Raw genomic sequence first — 18,861 nt, 5'->3', positions numbered from 1 at the left:
TATATAGTCAAAATAAAAGTTACATTATTCAAATAAAGAGTGTGAAAATGCTTTTTGGAGATTTTTATTAAATATTTATTAAATGTAATCTGATTAAGATATTATCACATTGAAAGAGTATTTTAATATGACAAATCCATTTTTTTTCAAAAATGATATTAAAAAAAAAGGAAGACCTTTTTTTCAACTTCTCATTAATGAGTTGGAAAATACTTTTCTGAGATTTGAAAAAAAGTTATAATAATTAATCTGAATTCTGACTGAGATAATATTAAAAGTGTACTGTTTAATACGCCGATTTTTTATTTTTATTTTTTAAAAAAATAATATCTTGCCAAAAAGGAAAAAGAAAGAAGTAGCAAAATATGTATTCAATGTTTGGTCAGTGAGTCAAAAAATAGTTTGTAGAATTTCTTTATTTAATATTTAAAATTGATGAAAATATTATTTAACTATTAGTTAAAATATTAAGAGTCGAAATAATTTTTAAAAAACAACTTTCACCCCAAAATAAGGTTTTAAGTACATATTTATCGACAACCAAATAATTATGTATTTGATATAAAAAAAATTGATTTAAATGAATTTCGCCACACAAATAGATTTATTTGATATTTATTACTGACGTGAAAAGGTAGATATCATGCTGAATTAGTCGAAGTACATAAAAACTTAGTCCAAAGACCAAAATACAAAAAGCACACATCAAAATTAATATACAAATATAACTTAAAAAAAAAAGAAGAAATTACACTAACCTTATTCCTACATTATAATATAAGAAAAAAGGACAAATACGCTCCCGAACTATCATAATATGTAGATATTCTATGTCATACTTTTTAGAATATTAGTGCCCTGCTATCCAAAGATTAGATCGTATATGCCCTTCAATTTAACAGAAGACTAAACATGGACACGTGTCGCAATCTTATTCGACGAAAAATGTCAGATCGATGAATAAGATTATGACACGTATATGCTCGTTAGTATAAACGATATATATATATGCTTTTATTTTTGGACGACATGGACACTAATATCCCAACAGTAAGAAGGAGCATACCATTTACGATAGTTCGGATATATATTTGTCCTTTTTCCCATTAAAAAAAATCTGTTTCGAGTAAAATACTTGACTCAAAATCCTGTTCTATAATTACAAAAAAAATGAAAAATTTAGGCAATTCTTTCTATTATCATAGTTTTGCTGGACAGAACTACCTGATACCTATTGCTAATCAAAGAAATTAGTCGAAGTGGACGAGAACTTAATCCAACACTACGATAATAAAAAATAAACCACAATAACAATATAATTCTACAAATAAAGACTAAAAAAAATGACGCATACCCTAACCTTATTCGTACTTTATAAAATTAAAAAATTATTTCGAATAAATCCTCGACTCAAAATTCCGTCGTATCAACTTGACCAGGCGGGAAGAATGAGTCATAAAGCTTAAGTCTTAACTTATTGGAACCAAAAAGTTTCATAATATATTTTCTTTGGTTTGAGCAATTTTTTTAAATATAGAATCCACTGAAGAGACGGAACATAGCAATAAATTTTTCTCTATATATATATATATGTGGAAGATTTTTCAATTTCATCGATGAAAATCTGTGGAATTTAACAAGCTAGACCTAAATCGCCTCTTTCAATTCTCTGCAAAATCGATCCATGGAGACTCATAAACAAGTAGCAGCATACGTTTCTGAGAATTCCAAGTAAATAGCACAAACCCAGTTGATCATTTTCTTTTCTTGTTTTTATTTGTTCAGAGAGTTTTTTTTTTTGGATTGTATTGAAATTCAAATGAAAGTGTGAAAAAGATTACTTTTTTGATGATGGGGTGTGTTGGGTGTTCGTAGAATTAGTTGAGTTGATAGTGGAAGTATCTTTTTTTGATTTTTGATTGTATTGATTTTCAAATGGAAGTGTAAAAAGATGACCTTTTTTGATGATGGGGTGTGTTGGATTGTTAAAAAAGAGAAAAAAAGAGATGACCCAGTTGATGATTTTCTCTGTTTTTAGGGAAAGAAAAAAGAGAATTATAACGAGGGTGTGTGGGTTTATGCACTTTTGATGTGTTATTATGGTGTTCCTAAGGTTGATGATTGTATTGTTTTATTGTGAAAAGGAAAAAGAACTCTTTTAAGTATAATTGGGGTAGTGTTTGTTGATATGATGGTGTTGGAAAAGAATGTCCAAGTATTTGGGGAAGCTGAGGGTTGTTTCTCTACCTCCACGAGGTAGAAGTATGGTTTGTGTATATTGATATAAACTGGGTATGTTGTTGTTGTTGTTGTACATGTTTTGGGGGTCTATGATTTTGATGTGATTGAATTTAAAGTACATAATTGATGATTTTCTTGGTATCTATTAAGTGTTTATGTGTCTGTGATATTGATGGTATATTGTTACAAGTTAAAAACATACTCAGTTGATCATTTCTTGTTTCTTTCTATTATTTAAGCATTGATTTGTGATGGTACTATTGATTCACAGGAAAAGAGTGTTTCCAGGTGGAAGTGCAATTGATGTTGAGGTAGTGGAAATTTCGCGACCTACCAATTGGAGTTCGAAATCAAAAACTCCTAAGCATAAGAAGGTATAAAATTATGTACTGTGAACCAGGATTCAGTCTTTTTGCATTTTTCTTTTGTTTCTGAATTGATTGATTACCTTTAGCTTGCGCACTTTCAGCTATAATATATGTTAATGACCTCTTTGAATCATCTTGCTGATACACAATTTAACCCCAATGTACAGTTTACTATTTTTTCTTGGCTTATTTGGTGGTAATTGCACATGACATTGAATTTGCATTTTCAGAACTTTTGGCTTTGCGTAGAGTTTATGTATCTTTTTTATTAGGAATAGTTAAATGAAGTGTGTTAAGCTTCATGTCATTTTATCTCCCACTGTCCCTCCCAAGAAATCAAAGATTTTCTGGAAGAAACTCTATGCAGTCCAACTTCTGTATGACCCTCTTGATGTTTAATTTTTTCACTTATTTTCACAATGTTCAAGACTCTAGTTTGCGCCAGTGAACACGTCTGAGTATGAAGTACTATCCATTGTATATAAAGCGGGTTGAGAATCATGAGGTCTGCATTTACTTACCCTGTCCTCAACATGCCCTTGTACTATTTTTCAAATATTTTCTTTGTAAAAGTTAATATGAACTTGTCTACAAATCAGTTGGTTTTGACATAATCCTCTTAACACATGCAACATATTACATTCAGCTGGATTTCGCTCTCCTTTATGTGAGCAAAAGGTAGATATATCTGGATATATTTTCTTCCTTTCAACTGAATAGACGTTTATTTTTCCTACGGTAGAAATCTTTCGCCATGTATGAGAGTGCCTCTTCAGGAAAATAGAAAATTGAGGAAGGACTAGAGTCCTTCAGATTAGCTAACCTCTTTTGACATCTTTCTGTTTTTTGATTGTGTGTATGTATGCCTTTTACTCCAAATTTGCAGGAGATTCTGTTGGAAGCTTGGTTTTATTGACAAGACAAGCATTGTTGTTTTGACTTGATTCTCATTCCTTGTGACATTATTGTTGGCCCTGATACTATGCTGATGTATTCTTTGTAGGTTAGTTTCCATGAAATAATAGATGTTGACGTGGAAGAAAATTTAAGTGATGTTAAGCGCTCTTCTGGAAATGTAAAATTTAGTGGCAAGGGGAAGGTAATCAGAGATTGCCAATGCGCTCTTGTCAAAATACTGGTTCTTTTCTTGTCAGTCTTCTATGCTGTCCTTTTTTGGAGGTCTAATTTTGTCAATCACGCTGTTGCAGGATATTTTGGTTGGTAATGGTAGCTCGGGTAATAGTGGACCAGTAGATGGGGTTCATTCTTCAAAGAAGATCTGCCTTTCGTCATCAAAGAAAAAGAAGAATTGTCTTTCAGCATCTAATAGTCCAATTATTATAGATGAGTTTGGTTCTGATGTACTTTTAGGAGCTGATGAGCACATGGACATGTATTATGATGATTCAGTGTATTCCGACTATGTTGTTTTACAAGCACATTTTGATAACATGGACATTCCCCCTGGAGTTGAGGCTCCAATCCCATGGATGCCTGGTCCCATGAAAGAACAAATGGTGTCAACCACTACAAGTACTTCAGGAAGAGATGTCCCTGGGGCAGTAAGGAATCAGTCCACTTCATTTAGCAGCTCTACTCTCGTTGGTCAGCCTACACAGTTTGGGTCGTCTTGGTCATCCCCAGGACCTGCTTTAGGCAAGGAGGGACAATTAGTCATTGGAAATTCAAATGAGAAGAGTTCTAAGGTAGTAAGTAATTCAAAGAAAATCCATTCATCCGGTGGTACAGCCTCTTTTGATTGGAATAACCCATATAACATGTATGAAGGGTCATCATCTCATTATGGAAAGAAATTAGGTTCATCCGGTGCTACAACCTCTTATGGTTCGGGCAACCAATCTACTCCTATTGGGCCTTATTTCCCAAATTCCGTGGGTGCTCCAGTGTCTGATATGAAGAATTTATTTCTTAATCCAACCACTCCAATCGCAGCAGGAATTGCTCATGCATCACCTGCTATGATGAATCATTTCCCTCTGAGTTTGCATAAAAGTGCAACAACTGCAGGATGTCCTTCAATTCCTTCAGTACCGGCTTGTAATGGAGAGCAACATAGAAATGTAGATGAAATTCTGAAGAATTTCCAAGCTTTCAAAAAATTTGATACTGTTGAGGATCATTCAGACCATTTCTATTCTCGACAGGCTTCTTCAGGGAACCTGGTTAGTTTATCCCAATTAAAATATTTCACATAACTTAACTAGTTTTGGCTTCATTATCTTATGATATATCTAATTCTATTGCAGCCTTCCAAGAACTGGGCCAAGAAAATACAGGAGGAATGGAAGATACTGGAGAACGATCTGCCTGGTATACAAGCAAAGTTTCACATGATGTGTTGTGATTTTCTTTTTTTGCATCGAGCCCTTGAAATTTAACATACAAAAGCCTAGAAATTCTGTTTAGTCAGGGAATTCTGAATATCTCAGCCTTTGATTTCTATCTACCAAGGCTAGGATAGATGGGAAGAAATCACCTAGTGTTTATTGTCTCCGTGGGGATTTGAACCTGAGACCTCATGGCTGTCATCCCACTTCATTGACCACTTGGCCACACCCTTGGGTGCAGCCTTCCATTAGTTATAACACGTGTTTTTTGCAATTTGTTAACCATGCACTCATCTTGTCGTCTTTTATTGAGCAGATACGATATTTGTCAGGGTGTACGAATCAAGAATGGATTTGTTAAGAGCAGTTATCATGGGTGCTGATGGAACTCCATATCATGATGGCCTTTACTTCTTTGATGTTTTCTTTCCAAGCAACTATCCCAATGTTCCCCCGGTATGTGTCTCGCTTTGTCTCTGAGGACTGTACTGCTTTATACTTTCGACCTTTAGCCTAACACCTCCCTACCTATTGTTTCCAGCTTGTGCACTACCATTCCTTTGGCCTTCGGATCAATCCTAATTTGTATAACTATGGAAAAGTCTGCCTGAGTCTACTTAACACTTGGACTGGCCAAGGGAAGGAGAAATGGATCCCTCGTGCATCTACTATGTTACAAGTCTTGGTGTCCATACAGGGGCTAATTTTAAATGCAAAACCCTATTTTAATGAGCCTGGTTATGCAAACACAAGCGGGACAGCCAGAGGGGATCAAAGCTCACTGCAGTACAATGAGAACACTTACATTTTAAATCTGAAAACAATGGTCTTCTCCATGAGACGTCCACCAAAGGTATCCATATTTTCTTTTATTCTCTGCCTGCTGTGATCGTTGTCAATGGTTCTTAACCATTTATTACCAAAATAGGTTCTATTGTTATGCTTCATGACTATTTCTTGACTTCATTCACACCTGTGGTTCTAAATCAACTACTAATACCAAATGCGGTTCTTGCTGCAGTATTTTGAAGATTTTGTATTAGGGCATTTCTTTCGAAGTGCACAAGATATTCTTGTGGCATGTAAAGCATACGCAGATGGTGCTCAAGTAGGTAGCCTTGTCCGGGGTGGTGTTCAGGATGTTGATGAGGGCGACAAAAGCTGCTCACCAACTTTCAAGGCTTCTTTGGCCGGATTCATCAAGACAGTTATAGATACATTTAAGGAGATTGGCGTGAAGGATTGCGACAAATTTCTTCACTTGACACAGAATGGGACTGGAGTAGCACCAGTTGTTCCTGCAAACGCCGCGAATTATTTCTTCAGTTGAGACCATGCTGACATTGGATTTTGACAATAGGTGAATTGAGACTAATGTTGCCCAAATAGTTCAACTTTAATTGGGTAAAATATACTAGTACATTATTAGCTTCATATTAGTGCTTTTAATAGCTTTTGTTCAGAGTTTCCTTGACTGTTTTTATGAGTTCATAAACAGCAAAAGTAAAGCTCATTAGAGAATGATGAATGACTTGTTTATCATCTGTATAGATACATCTACTACAATTTATATAGGCTTTATTATACTTCCTCTCTCTTTCTCTTTGCATAATGATCGTTAACTGACTCAATTAATTCAGATTTGCATTAAGTCAGGTCTATTTAAGGCGGAAAACTCTCTTTATACAAATAGGGTTCGCTTCCGCTCAGAGCTAGAGGTGTTTAACTCATAAACGAGTTAAAATAAACCGAGTTAGTAATCAAGGTCGAGTGTTATTAAGATGAACTAAATTGGACAAATTATATTTTTATAAGTTACTTTTATGGGAAAATTACACGGTTGAGCAAACTTATAATATTTAATTACTCATCGTAGCTATAGTTTGCTATAATTACCACTCTTGACTAACATTATACATTAATTATGTGGGTTGACTTCGAATTTGTATAATTAGTCACATTTGTATATGTATACTTCGCCAGAATATACAATTATTTAATCAATATACATATACAATTCATCTCTCTCGCTCGCCTCTCTCCTCCCTCTCTCAATTTCGCTCGCCTCTCTCCTTTCTCTCCCAATCTCGCTTGCTTTCTATACAAATGCATATGTATATTATACAATTATCTAACCAATATACATATACAATTCACCTCTCTCCCACTCTCTGCCCTCTCTCGCTCGCCTCTCTCCTTTCTCTCCCAATCTTGCTCGTCTTTCTCCTCTCTCTCCCAATCTCGTTTGTCATATATACAAATACATATATATATATATAATATACAATTATTAAATCAATATACATATACAATTCACCTCTCTCCCACTTTTTCCCTTTCTCTCTCCTCTCTCTCCCAGTCTCTCTCGCCTCTCTCCTTCCTACAACATGTAGCTACCAATTGTAATTATCAAACAATAGCTATGGAGAGTAATTAAGCTATTTTTTAGTGGCTATACGTGAAAGTTCCCCGAATTTTATCACGAAGCAAACAGTACCTAGTCGGGCCTCTTTTGTTCCAATTAATTTGAAAACAAAAATGTCTGCTATAGTTGTAATATTTCATTTTAATTGAATAGTTAATATTCAAGCAACAAGAAAAAATTCCCATTTTTTTATACTTTTATATAAAGCCAAATAAAATATGTGAAATAGAAAATTCGATAAAAAAAGTCTCATTTTTTTTCCTGCTTTTTGATTTTATGTTTACCATCTTGCTGAACTAAAAAAAAGAAGCTTTCGAGTATTCCACAATGCATTTTTATGTTATGATTTTAGTCGTTTTGACGACCTTATCTTAATCTATTTTAATTACCACAATTCCCCTGTTCGACAAAAGTTGTATTTGTATACAATAATTGAATTATAGCGAGTATAGTTTAATGATAAAAGTGTGATTCGTTCTATTATCCCTTAAATAATTAAAGGATCCTTCGATTTGATTCGTATTCCGATCAAAAACTTTATTTCTTAACTCAATGACAAATTCGAGAACAAATACAAGTTAAATCCCAACTTGCCCATATTTGCTTTGATAATATTTTTATTATCCTTTATCCAATGTGAATTCGAATTAATAAAAAAAAAAATTAAAAAAATAGTAAAGCCCTAAACTAGTCCAAGTTAATTCCACGACCGTACTGTTGTGAGGAGACACATTGTGCGGATTTCACTATCAATGGAAGTTGAGGGCATTTTGTACGAAACTCTCCGTCCACTCTCCGCCGCCGGCACCACCACAACCGCCACCGACGACTTACCTCCGTCGTTGTCGTCCTCCGATGAGCATGAACCCTACGTCGTATTCCGGAATCAGATTTCACTATCCAATCTCCAGTGTCCCTCACCGGAAACTGCCGCGCCTGATTACTTCTCACTCGACCTCGATGGAGACGCTTCCGACTTGAATAACGGTTCCGTATCGACGCCGGTACCAGCTGCTACTCCTTTGCGGGATAAAGAAGTAGAGAGAGGACTTGAAGGCAATTGGTTTCGTGCTAATTGTCGGTTTAAGAGTCCCATGCTTCAGCTTCACCAAGGTAAAGCTACGTCGTTTTGGTTTTCATTGTTCTTCATGATGATGTATGATATTCTTCTTCTTAGAAGCAGCGCCAACTAAATTTGCTCTAAACTTGCTCAGGTGGATCCATTAGCTTTTGCTCAATTTTTTTGTGTAATTATTAAACTATTCTGTAAACATAGTTATTATTGTATATGAACTTGAGATCCTTGTAGGAACTCACAAACTTTAAATTTTGAATCAGCTTCTGGATTATGTATATATGCTTTTACAATATAAACACACACATATGCATGTGGTTGTGTGTGTGCATATTTAAATTTACTTTCAGCTTTGCAGCTGAATTTGCTTTAACTTGCTGTCTGTGATATTTGCAGAGATAATAGATTTTTGTGAGTTTTTATCACCTACACTGGAGGAGCAAGCATCTCGTAATGAAGCAATAGAATGTGTTTTTAATGTTATTAAATATATCTGGCCCAACTGCAAGGTCTGTGCTCACTTGCCATACCCATTCCACCCTTGTATAGCACATTATGTTTGTGATGTACAATGCTAATTGCTTCACTGTGTTAAAGTTCCTTTTATTTCTTTTTCCAGCCAGAGGTCTTTGGATCATTCAAGACAGGGCTTTATCTTCCCACTAGTGATGTTGATGTAAGCTTACTCATTTTTTTTCTAGTAAATTTTGGATTTTCTTTCTCGGTTACAATATATTTTCCTTTTAGTTACTCATTGAAGTGCTGCAACTTCTGCTCAAAAGTTGAGCTAAATTGAAATCCTTGCTTGAATAACAATAATAACAACTGTCATTCAATACCTTATTTATCAAGAAACAACTACAACTACCCCTCAACACTGAATGTAGCAGCGTTTTGGCAAGCGAGAAGCGGAAAAAAGCGACGAGGTCTCGCTTCACAGAAGCGAAAGCAAAGCACGCACTTTTTTTAAGCAAAGTGATATTTAATTTTAAAATATAAAAATATTAAATAACTGAATAGAGGTAATATATTATTAGATTAAAAGTAAATAGATAGTCAATAATCCTCACAAGTCATAACATATAAAGCAAATACATAATTAAATCACTAAAGAATCAGTCGCAGCAGCCTCGCAGAGAAGAAGAGAACTTACCTGACAACAACCAAAAATAGAAAAAAAACTCGTAGAGCAGTCACTAAGAAGAAGAGAACTTACAGCAGCCGTCACAGCCTCGCAGCAGTCCAACAAATAAATTTGAAGTCGAGAAAGAGAAGTCGCGTAAGGATTTCAGAAATTAAAAAAAAACCTTACAATTTTTTTTAAAAAAAACCCTAATAGCTCTTTTTCAAATTAAGCGCGCTTTTTCGCACTTTTGCTTTTTTTGCGCTTTTCGCTTCTACAGTGAAGCGAGCGCTTTTTCAATGTCACCTTCGCTTCAGGAAATAAAAGCGCGGGGGCTGCTCTTTGCGCTTTAAGCGCGCTTTTCCTCGCTTTTTATAACACTGGAATGTAGTTTGGTACTTAGGTTTACAGATCCTCTGTAACATGCTACAAAAAGCATCATGCTAACCTGGACATCCTGTACTTGATCACTTATTCTATAATGTTGGACCTATAAATGTTGTCATACCCAACAAAAGAGCATGTGTTTTTTTTAAAAGAAAAAAACAATTTTTTACTGACAAAATACTTCTGGAGCATGATACTATATTGTGGTGGTTACTATGTTGTAAATGTGTCAGATGTAGACTTCCTTTGTCTGCAATGCTAGATCTTTTCATAGACATACATTATTTGTTGGTTGATTGTGGTGTAGAAGCAAAAATGATTCAAGTTATAATAGAAGTAATTAGCTATTCTTTGAAATGCAGCTGGTGATTTTAGGGTCAGAAATTAGAAGTCCTCAAATTGGGTTGCAAGCTCTTTCCAGAGCTCTCTCACAGAAAGGAGTTGCGAAGAAGATACAGGTGCATCACGTGGCCCTGTGATCTCTCTATGAGGAACATTTTCTTTTGTTTCCTTCCCCCTAACCTCTTCGATAGATTTCTGCAAAGAGAACTTTATAATCTGGAATTTTCATGTACTTCTCTGAATCAGGTGATTTCAAAGGCTCGTGTGCCAATAATAAAATTTGTGGAGAAGAAAAGTGGCATTTCATTTGACATAAGGTTCGATTCTTCTTAACGGCCAATATAAGGTTTTATTATGCACTAGTTTTATGGATTCTGGCAATATTATGATTTTGTAGAAGATAGTTCCATATTGCTGATGTCTATATTTGTCTAGTCTTTATCCCGTAATCATAGCCAAAAAGGGTATGTGTTGCATTTGCTAGAACTCATTCCATTTAATCTCTTGCTGTGAATTGTCTTGCCCCTACTTGTTGATCAGTGGATGGTGTGCGTAAGGGGAGTTGATGTTTTGCTGTCAGCTTCCCCATACTTGGTTTCTGGTTTCAGTTCATTATCCAATTTAAATATTCCACTGATTTTATGATGTACTTCATTTTTGTGTTTTGGCCTAATCCTTTTCTTGTGTTCCCTTTTTTTCGGTTTGAGTTTCTCACCTGGTCCATTTCATTGTTAATTGTCCATATTAGTTTAGACTTTAGTCCTTATATTAACAATCCAACAAAATTAAATGGGGGAATTGACCAATTTCTCTCCTTCTGCACTTCTTAGAAGTTAGAGAAAAAACCTATGACGACTCATTCCTTACCCTTGGTAACTTGAAATGCTTTGATATACCTCATTGTTTTATATCAGCTTCCTCTGAAGTTCAGCCAAGTACATACTATGCAAAAAGACTGCCATCCTTCTGAACTAAATGACTAAGTCTGATATTGACTGAAGAGCATTTGTGTTCTGTATCTTGTTAACTTTATACTTCTAATTTTCTGTTCTGTGGCCACAGCTTTGATGTGGAAAATGGACCCAAAGCTGCTGATTTTATTAAGGTTTGTGCCGACGTATCCACTCGCTGAACAGTGAAAATCCAGTGATGTAGAAATTAACTGTCTGATGTTATTGTTTTTGCGAACTTCTATAGGATGCTATGTCTAGCTGGCCCCCTCTGCGACCATTATGCTTGATTTTGAAAGTGTTCTTGCAACAGAGAGAGCTAAATGAGGTAAAGCATTCCTAATGTCTTCTAATATTTCCAAGTTGCTGTCTGCAGAGACTTGTGTAAAAAACAGAATAATCCTAGTTGCTAAGTCTCAGCAAAGACATGCTTAGAAACATGTTTAGGTTGCTTGCTGATACAAGCTTTTCTGCTTTGACTTATTTTCTTCTTATATTGCAGGTTTATACTGGTGGGATTGGATCCTATGCTCTGCTTGTAATGCTCATAGCAATGTTGCAGGTGAGTTAACTCAATCATATGTTCTAATAGTGTGAATGGTAAATTATAACTAGTCATGTATTTGTGTGAATAATAAGACTTAATGTCTCACAATTAGTTAGTCGAGTGAAATAGTGGTGTAAGTTGTAACTAAGTGAAATATTAGTTTCATGACAGACCTAATTACTCTCACTTAGGAAAGGATCCTCTTGTTTCTGTTACGCTTTATGTTTCACTGGTGCTGGCCTTGCACTTGCCAAATACACATGGCAGGATATTACTGCTGCTCTGTTTTCACATAAAAGAAAGGTGGAAGTTCTCTCTGGGAGTGAAGGAGTATGGAGTAAAACAAGTTTTTTGAGATGAGACAACTCAATCATGTTATCTTTAATTTGATCAAATAGCATTGGCCTCTTGTTGATTAAGGTTTGAAAAACTTAACTATATCTAATAGAGAACATAAGCTGAGATGGGGAAGGAATGGAGATTGAGGTACTATGGATATCTGTTTTAATTGCTATTTCCTTTGTCTTTGATACTTCATCCATCTGGAAAAGATTGTCTATGCTTCTGTTATTGGTTTGACCAAATTTCTACTGTTCATCTCTTTTGTATTAAGTACTGTAAAAAGGAGGGAAGGTCGAGTCTTTTGAGAAACACTCTTTGATGCTTCAAAATCAACTGAACCCCTGTGTGTTATTGTTATGATGTGCTAATTGTCATGTAAACTAGTTGCTACCAGTGCACCTTTTGTGTTTTACCTTGTTTTGATTATTTGGTCTATGCTATGCCATTTGTTTTGCAGAACCATCGAAATGGTCAAGCTTCTGCGGAGGAGAATCTGGGAATTCTTTTGGTATGTCTCTTTCCAACTTGTATCTCTTGAAAGTTTTCAAAGAAATCAATGCTCTACCTAAAATGACCGAACAATGTTCTTGATTTGAAGAGAATGGTCAAGCTGCCGGTTGGTGAACGGGGTAAAAGAATCAAACCTTAGTTTATTTAGAGGGGCAAAAGAGAAAAATCCTTATAGGTCTTTCTTAGAGAAGATGAAAGCCCGAGGCAAAGTTTTCTAGTGACTAATTTAATAGAAAGCCATAGCACCTGTATGAGAAGTACACTTATTCTGAACTTCTAAACCATGTTGAAATATGTTAGCTTTATATGTTCCTTGCTGATACATAAATCTCCTCTTTCAAAATTCCAGTGTGATAATTCACGACTGTCGCGTTTGACAACTACTGCCATATTGACCATGCTTCTCTCTCTCTCTCACTCACGCACAAAAAAAACCTTATTCTGTTTTTATGCTTTATTAGAAGTGTTTCTAAAAAAAATTAATCTGTTTATGCTATATTAGAAGTGTCTTTTTGCTTGCTATTATTTTCTTTTGATCTCTTCCAATTGTTGCTGCAATTAGTGCCATTGGGGAGAAGATTATCTTGACCCTACTACCAAGTACCAAATAATTCAGGCAAGTGCAAGGGACAAAATTTTTACTTTGACTCATCTTTAAATCTTAATTTTTCTGGGAGAACAAAGAAATAAGTTCTTAAGAGGTTGTCAAGCAGATTCCTTGAGGCCTTCGAGAAAAGATCAAAGACAAAATGCAGAATTCGGAAACTATAAATCATCGCTCAAACCAAAGCCATAACACTTATATTTATAGGAGAAAGACTGTACGGCTCTAATTGTTACCAGTCTATGATATTCAGTTCTTGCACTTAAAAGGTTTCTAAAGTAAGTTTCCTTCTTTTAGAAGCAATCAAGAGAAAGGGGAAGTTGTAGCTTTTGCGGAGTGAACAGCAGGTTTTGCATTTCGTTTTGCCTGTGTCCTGTGCTCACTTTTCCCCTTTTTGTCTTCGATTTAAGATATCACTCAAAAGCTAAGTGACTACCTTTTTTCTGTTCCTCCTGGCCTTGCTATCTCTTTTTGCTTTCATTCCTTCTTCTATCCCTTCTTTTATGTAATTTCATCTCATTGGGACTTTCTGTGGCAAAATTATCCTACAGGTTTATATTATTCAGGGCAAGTTACTCATATTTCCTCATATGTTGTGATATAGGTTAATTTCTTTGATATTTATGGACGCAAACTAAATACATCAGATGTTGGTGTATCTTGTAATGGAGAAGCTACCTTCTTCCTGAAGAGTTGCAAAGGGTATGCAATTTCAATATATTTGAAGTTATACAAGTGTTTTACTTTTAGAAGTTTATATCTGTTAGGTAATCTAGTTTGTTTCCTTCTTTTTGTTTTCAGGTTCTCAATTAAAGGAAAGCAATCTCTCATCTCCATTGAGGATCCACAGGTTACCCCTCTTATATCTTTGCTGTTCACATTTCCCTGGGGTCTTTTTAAATAACACAGTGAATGTGTTCGTCCATTCTATCTTTTCCTATTTATATTTGTATTAGTTATATATATTCCATTTGGTTTTATGCTTTTTAAGCTTGACTATGTTGTCAGTTATTTTGGTTGGTTTTATTTTCTAGTGGACCAATGAATAGAAGGATTATGTCCATTACTTTTTGTGTAGTTATTTGTTGTGTTAACCTTGTATTTGGAATTTAGTAACCGAGTACCTTGTTCTTTTGAAGGTTGTTAACATTATTAACAAATTACTAAACTAGGTTCCTTTCTTGTGATTGCAGACACCAGAAAATGACATAGGCAAGAGCTCCTTCAATTATTTTCAGGTGAATTCTACATGATTTCAGATTCTGCTCATCCTTTTATGAAAATCTTACTAGAGTCATTTCACCACATCAATAAGATTTGCTTCTTTTTTTGGCGATATAAGAAGCTTGTTCTCTAGCAATGTTAATGAGTTTCAATGATTGTGAATTTTGCATGTTTCCCTTGTCATGCACATTCGGTATTTAACAGGCAGCATGTGTTATCATGTAAGTTTGCTGTATGTGCCTGTACCCCCTTGGGCTTTGATCTAGTTGTAGGAGCGCAGCTCGTGATGTGTGGGTTTGATGCACGTCATAGGTTCGAAGTTCGAATGTTGCTGCTGACAAAAGCCTGATATTTAACTAGTTTCTAACTCTGCACAACATGTCCCCTGGGGATTTCTCAACAAGAAGATACCCAGTGAAATCCCATAGTGAAGTCTGGGGAGGGTGGTGTATACACAGCCTTACCCCTACCTTATGAGGGTAGGGAGTTGGTTTCAATGGACCCTCGGCTCAAGTAAAGGATAACAAAACAAGAAGGAAAAGAGAATGATCCTTTCTGATATTTGCTCAGCTCTTGTTCATGAAAACTGGAGATCATAGAGTAGTTTTATTACCTACTCGCCCTAATCAGAAATACTATAGCTCTCCATTATTTTGGTTGTAATTTATGTACATGCAATTGGTCCTTTTGCTTCTTGCTCCCTCCGGAACTACATTCTGAGATTCTTGTTCGTGTCGGTGCAGGTCAGATCTGCTTTTTCAATGGCTTTCACTACATTGACAAATGCAAAAGCCATACTTGCCCTTGGTCCCAACAGGAGTATACTTGGCACAATAATTAGACCAGATGAAGTACTAGTGGAAAGGAAAGGAGGATCTAATGGGGAAGTGACTTTTAATAACTTGCTCCCAGGCGCTGGGGAGGGACTGCAACAGTATGGTGACCAGCAAGAGATCTACTGTAACTGGCAATTAAATGATAACGAAGAAGCACTCCCCCGAGGAAATGGTATTGCAGAGAATGGTGGTGTTCAATCCTCAGGAAAGAAGAGGAAATCTTCCAAGGATAAACAACCTGCTAAGAAGGTGAAGGAAAACGTGCATAGCAGTCATATCAGAGATGAAGAGAATTCCTCGAGGAAAGAGAAGAGTTCGAAAAGGCATTGGAAACATAATAGATGGTGATAAAGAACAACATCAATACATATAGTGGTAAGCATTCACCCTACTTGGATGCCTCTACCTGATATTTAACCTATTATACCGACTTATCTATACACTGCAACTCCATTGAGTTTCCGAGATACCTGTTTCTCTAGTGGACTGAATTGACAGTATTTATATGGTGTTGTTCTTTAGCTAGTGGTAGCTAGGATATCGACGTGTGAGCTTCCGTATCAGGTGAAATTGTATTGGAATTTCACCTTCAGTGTTGTAAAATGCCAATATTGACAAGAGTGCAACTGCTGCTGTAATTCGAAAAGGGAAAAACTGTTGTAAGACTATTCTTTTAAAAAATACCATTTGATCCTTCTGCTTGGCCAGTCAACACAATTTGACGAAATGCAGATGATCTTAGGCTTTTTGTTAGTTTCCGCTCGATGTCTAGTATTCACAGTGGGTTCTAAATCCGGATTTGCCTCGAGAAATTTCACATTGAGATGAATTGTGTTTCTTAACGAAGGCGTTTTGTAGTCTGGGTGAAGTTGAGATCTCTTACTAAAGATAAATTAGTACTTATTGCTCTATCACGTTTATGATGATTACAAATATATTATTTCATATGTTTCAAATTTATATGATATTATTCGAATAATATATTAAATCTTAGGAAAAAATGCTTTTATTTTTAAATTCTGCGATTTAAAATATGTTATAACATTTGAGCAAAGATAAAATTTTTGAAACTTGTTGCTTCGAGGAGAAAACATTCGCTATTTTCAAATATATAGATTTTATTTTTAAAAATAGAAGATTTCATATGAAACACGTAAATTAAATATTTTATAATTAAAAATACATTATTATTTTTTTTAAAGTATGCGAACATGAACAATCTAGGTAGCACACAAGGAATAAATTTGTAAAATTGTAGTAGTATAAATTGAAGACTTGCATGTTACTTAACACCGACAAAATAACACAAATGCCGATCTGTAGCTCTTCTTCATCTTCTTCCTCTAGCTCCACAAAATCATGGATCCTTCACGGCTTAGCCGTCGGAGCAGCAGCAGCCGTAGCTCTCGGCGCTCACGCTTACCTTAGCCGATCCGGCAAGTTTCGGAGCCGGGTCATAGGTATCATACCCGCTCGTTTTGCTTCTACTCGGTTTCAAGGGAAACCGCTCGTTCAGATCCTCGGCAAGCCTATGATCCAGGTATGAATTATATACAGTTGAGAAGAATTTTGAAATGTTCATATTGCTGTATAATCTAAGCTCTTCGCACTCCACTTATGGGATTTTAATATGTTGTTGCTGTTGTTGAGTGTGAAATGTAGTTGTAGTATTTTTTTTCATTCAGGGAGTGTTGAATTTAGTGATTCTTAAAATTCTAGATAATTAGATCCACCTTGGGTAGAAGCAGAGTCAGGATTTGAAGTTTATAGGTTCTGAAATTGAGTTTTACTTTACATACTTGAGTTTCGATATGCTTTAATTGAGTCGAGAGTCTATCATAAATCCACCTCACTTTGTGGGATTATACTGACGGGATATGTTGTTGTTGCTATTGGGTTATGAAATTGTCTCTTTAATTCTACAGCTACATGACCTTCATTTCGAATGATCTGTAGTTGAGAAGAAGTTTGAAATGTTTATATGTGTTTCTCTCTCTTGATGAGTGGAAGTAGAAGTATGTTGAACTTAGTGACTTGAAACTCTAGATGATTAGATCCATCTTTGGGTCAAGGCGGAGTTGGGATTTGAACTTTATGGTTTCTGATCTTGCAACTGAACTCATAACTTGTTTGCTATTGGGTTCGTAATGAAATATTTATACATTTTTGGTAGATTTCCTTATATAAATACTGTGTCTAGGCAAAAGCAGGTTCCTCCAAACAGATGTTTTAATACTGTATTTATGCCCCTAACTTTGGGTAACCTGTCGTTTTCCCAACGGATTCATGTCGGGCATCATAACCTTTTTGACAGTGTAATTATATCGGTAAGTAAAATGAGTCTTCCTTTGTTTTTTCCTTTCCTATAATTGTATGGTGTATGGTAGTTTCCAATCGACTGACTGGAAGTCTAAATGCAAGCTCAGCAAGCAGAATTATTCGAAAAAGGTGATTATAGTCTTTGGTTTGGTTGCTGATAGAGCAATCCATAGTCCTAGTTCGTGGACTTCAATAGAGTGGGGAATGAATAGTAAATTGAGGCTTGTAAAAACAATGTGAACTTGTTCCATTAAGACTGAGTTTTGAACTGTGCTCAAGTGAGTCTCAACTGACCCTTGAGGATTTCTGGGTTATGAAACGAAAAGGAACATTGACAAATTTGTTATGATTTTATGGTTTTAGCTCCAATAGTGGTCAAGTTGACAAATTGTTTCATAAGAGTTTCTGATAATATTCTTAGTTCTCATACATGCCCTAGTCTTTGGTAGAGATCCAAGAATCTTAGTAGTTTTCGTGAATATTAACAATCTAAGGTGGTATAGCTCTAGAAATGAGCTTTTCCCTTCATTATATGGGGAGCAGGATGTTCAGTCATAGTCAACAGGGTACCATTACTTAAGTATCGCGGCACTGGCCTAATATAAGTTTGCCACTTAATCCACTATCAATGTACCAAAGGATAGAATAAATCAGTAATTTGTCAAGTAACAAAAGAATAGTGAGCAAACTAATTATGCCAAATGAAGTTTCAGTTACAAAGTCAATGTTACAACAGAGACATCTCTTTTCACTTGAATACCCAGGAATGATGTTGGTCCTGAGTGGTTATATTTTTGCTTTGAAAACATAATATAAGGGATCTATTATCGCCAGGTATAAAATTTATAGATCCATTTAATTCTCATGTGTGGTGCTTTCCCTTCTGGCAATATCAAGATTCCAAAAATTCCGGACCAACTTCAAATTTCTCTGAGGGTTCTAACTTTTGGAAATTTGTATGCCATATTCCTGCTTTTTGTCTCTTTCACCATTTACCATTGGTGAAGCTTTGATCAAGAAACAGTGCAATGTCATAATTTTATTTGCTAAAAGAATCTGACGCCCTCACCATATTCAATCTTAATGGCAGAGAACATGGGAAAGGGCAAAGCTTGCTGAGACATTGGATCAAGTTGGTATGTATCTATTTGACTTAGCTCAACCTCCTCTATAGGCGTACATTATGCTCCCACGTCGACTATCCCCCCCCCCCCCCCCCC

The 18,861-nt window shown here is 35.6% G+C and overlaps 3 protein-coding genes across 3 annotated transcripts in view; all 3 read left to right on the top strand.

Moving 5' to 3' along the window:
- The first annotated feature begins 1,501 nt into the window (after positions 1 to 1,501).
- On the top strand, positions 1,502 to 6,546 carry LOC107032300 (probable ubiquitin-conjugating enzyme E2 25). The gene is made up of 8 exons (XM_015233887.2): positions 1,502 to 1,731; positions 2,513 to 2,615; positions 3,613 to 3,708; positions 3,818 to 4,792; positions 4,877 to 4,940; positions 5,274 to 5,413; positions 5,499 to 5,810; positions 5,979 to 6,546. Exons 1-8 carry the CDS (start codon positions 1,685 to 1,687, stop codon positions 6,285 to 6,287), a joined length of 2,046 nt encoding a protein of 681 aa, XP_015089373.1. The 5' UTR covers positions 1,502 to 1,684; the 3' UTR covers positions 6,288 to 6,546.
- A 1,512-nt stretch (positions 6,547 to 8,058) lies between these two features.
- LOC107002803 (non-canonical poly(A) RNA polymerase PAPD5) lies at positions 8,059 to 16,015 on the top strand. Its single transcript, XM_015200973.2, has 13 exons — positions 8,059 to 8,495; positions 8,854 to 8,966; positions 9,077 to 9,133; positions 10,330 to 10,425; positions 10,556 to 10,626; positions 11,372 to 11,414; positions 11,507 to 11,587; positions 11,762 to 11,821; positions 12,606 to 12,656; positions 13,867 to 13,964; positions 14,064 to 14,112; positions 14,456 to 14,500; positions 15,230 to 16,015. The coding sequence occupies exons 1-13, from the start codon at positions 8,135 to 8,137 to the stop codon at positions 15,668 to 15,670; spliced, it is 1,566 nt and encodes a 521-aa protein (XP_015056459.1). The 5' UTR covers positions 8,059 to 8,134; the 3' UTR covers positions 15,671 to 16,015.
- Positions 16,016 to 16,562: 547 nt separating this feature from the next.
- The window catches only part of LOC107002421 (3-deoxy-manno-octulosonate cytidylyltransferase, mitochondrial), a 4,928-nt gene continuing 2,629 nt past the window's right edge, over positions 16,563 to 18,861 (top strand). The window contains exons 1-2 of the mRNA XM_015200446.2: positions 16,563 to 16,862; positions 18,732 to 18,777. Of these exons, the coding sequence (XP_015055932.1) occupies positions 16,602 to 16,862; positions 18,732 to 18,777 (307 nt within the window). The 5' untranslated portion in view covers positions 16,563 to 16,601. The remainder of the gene's footprint in view (positions 16,863 to 18,731; positions 18,778 to 18,861) is intronic.

The sequence above is a fragment of the Solanum pennellii genome, chromosome 10 (assembly GCF_001406875.1).
Source record: "Solanum pennellii chromosome 10, SPENNV200".
In the NCBI taxonomy this organism is placed as follows: Eukaryota; Viridiplantae; Streptophyta; class Magnoliopsida; order Solanales; family Solanaceae; genus Solanum; species Solanum pennellii.
The sequence above is the reverse complement of the archived record's forward strand: the minus strand, read 5'-3'. Positions and strand labels throughout refer to the sequence as shown.

Excerpts from the sequence above, each read along its gene's own strand:
- LOC107032300 (XM_015233887.2), top strand. The coding sequence starts at position 1,685 with ATGGAGACTCATAAACAAGTAGCAGCATACGTTTCTGAGAATTCCAA. Across the intron at positions 1,732-2,512 it reads TACGTTTCTGAGAATTCCAA|GAAAAGAGTGTTTCCAGGTG; the intron begins GTAAATAGCACA and ends ATTGATTCACAG. Across the intron at positions 3,709-3,817 it reads AATTTAGTGGCAAGGGGAAG|GATATTTTGGTTGGTAATGG; the intron begins GTAATCAGAGAT and ends ACGCTGTTGCAG.
- LOC107002803 (XM_015200973.2), top strand. The coding sequence starts at position 8,135 with ATGGAAGTTGAGGGCATTTTGTACGAAACTCTCCGTCCACTCTCCGCC. Across the intron at positions 12,657-13,866 it reads AGAATCTGGGAATTCTTTTG|GTTAATTTCTTTGATATTTA; the intron begins GTATGTCTCTTT and ends GTTGTGATATAG. Across the intron at positions 14,501-15,229 it reads GCTCCTTCAATTATTTTCAG|GTCAGATCTGCTTTTTCAAT; the intron begins GTGAATTCTACA and ends GTGTCGGTGCAG.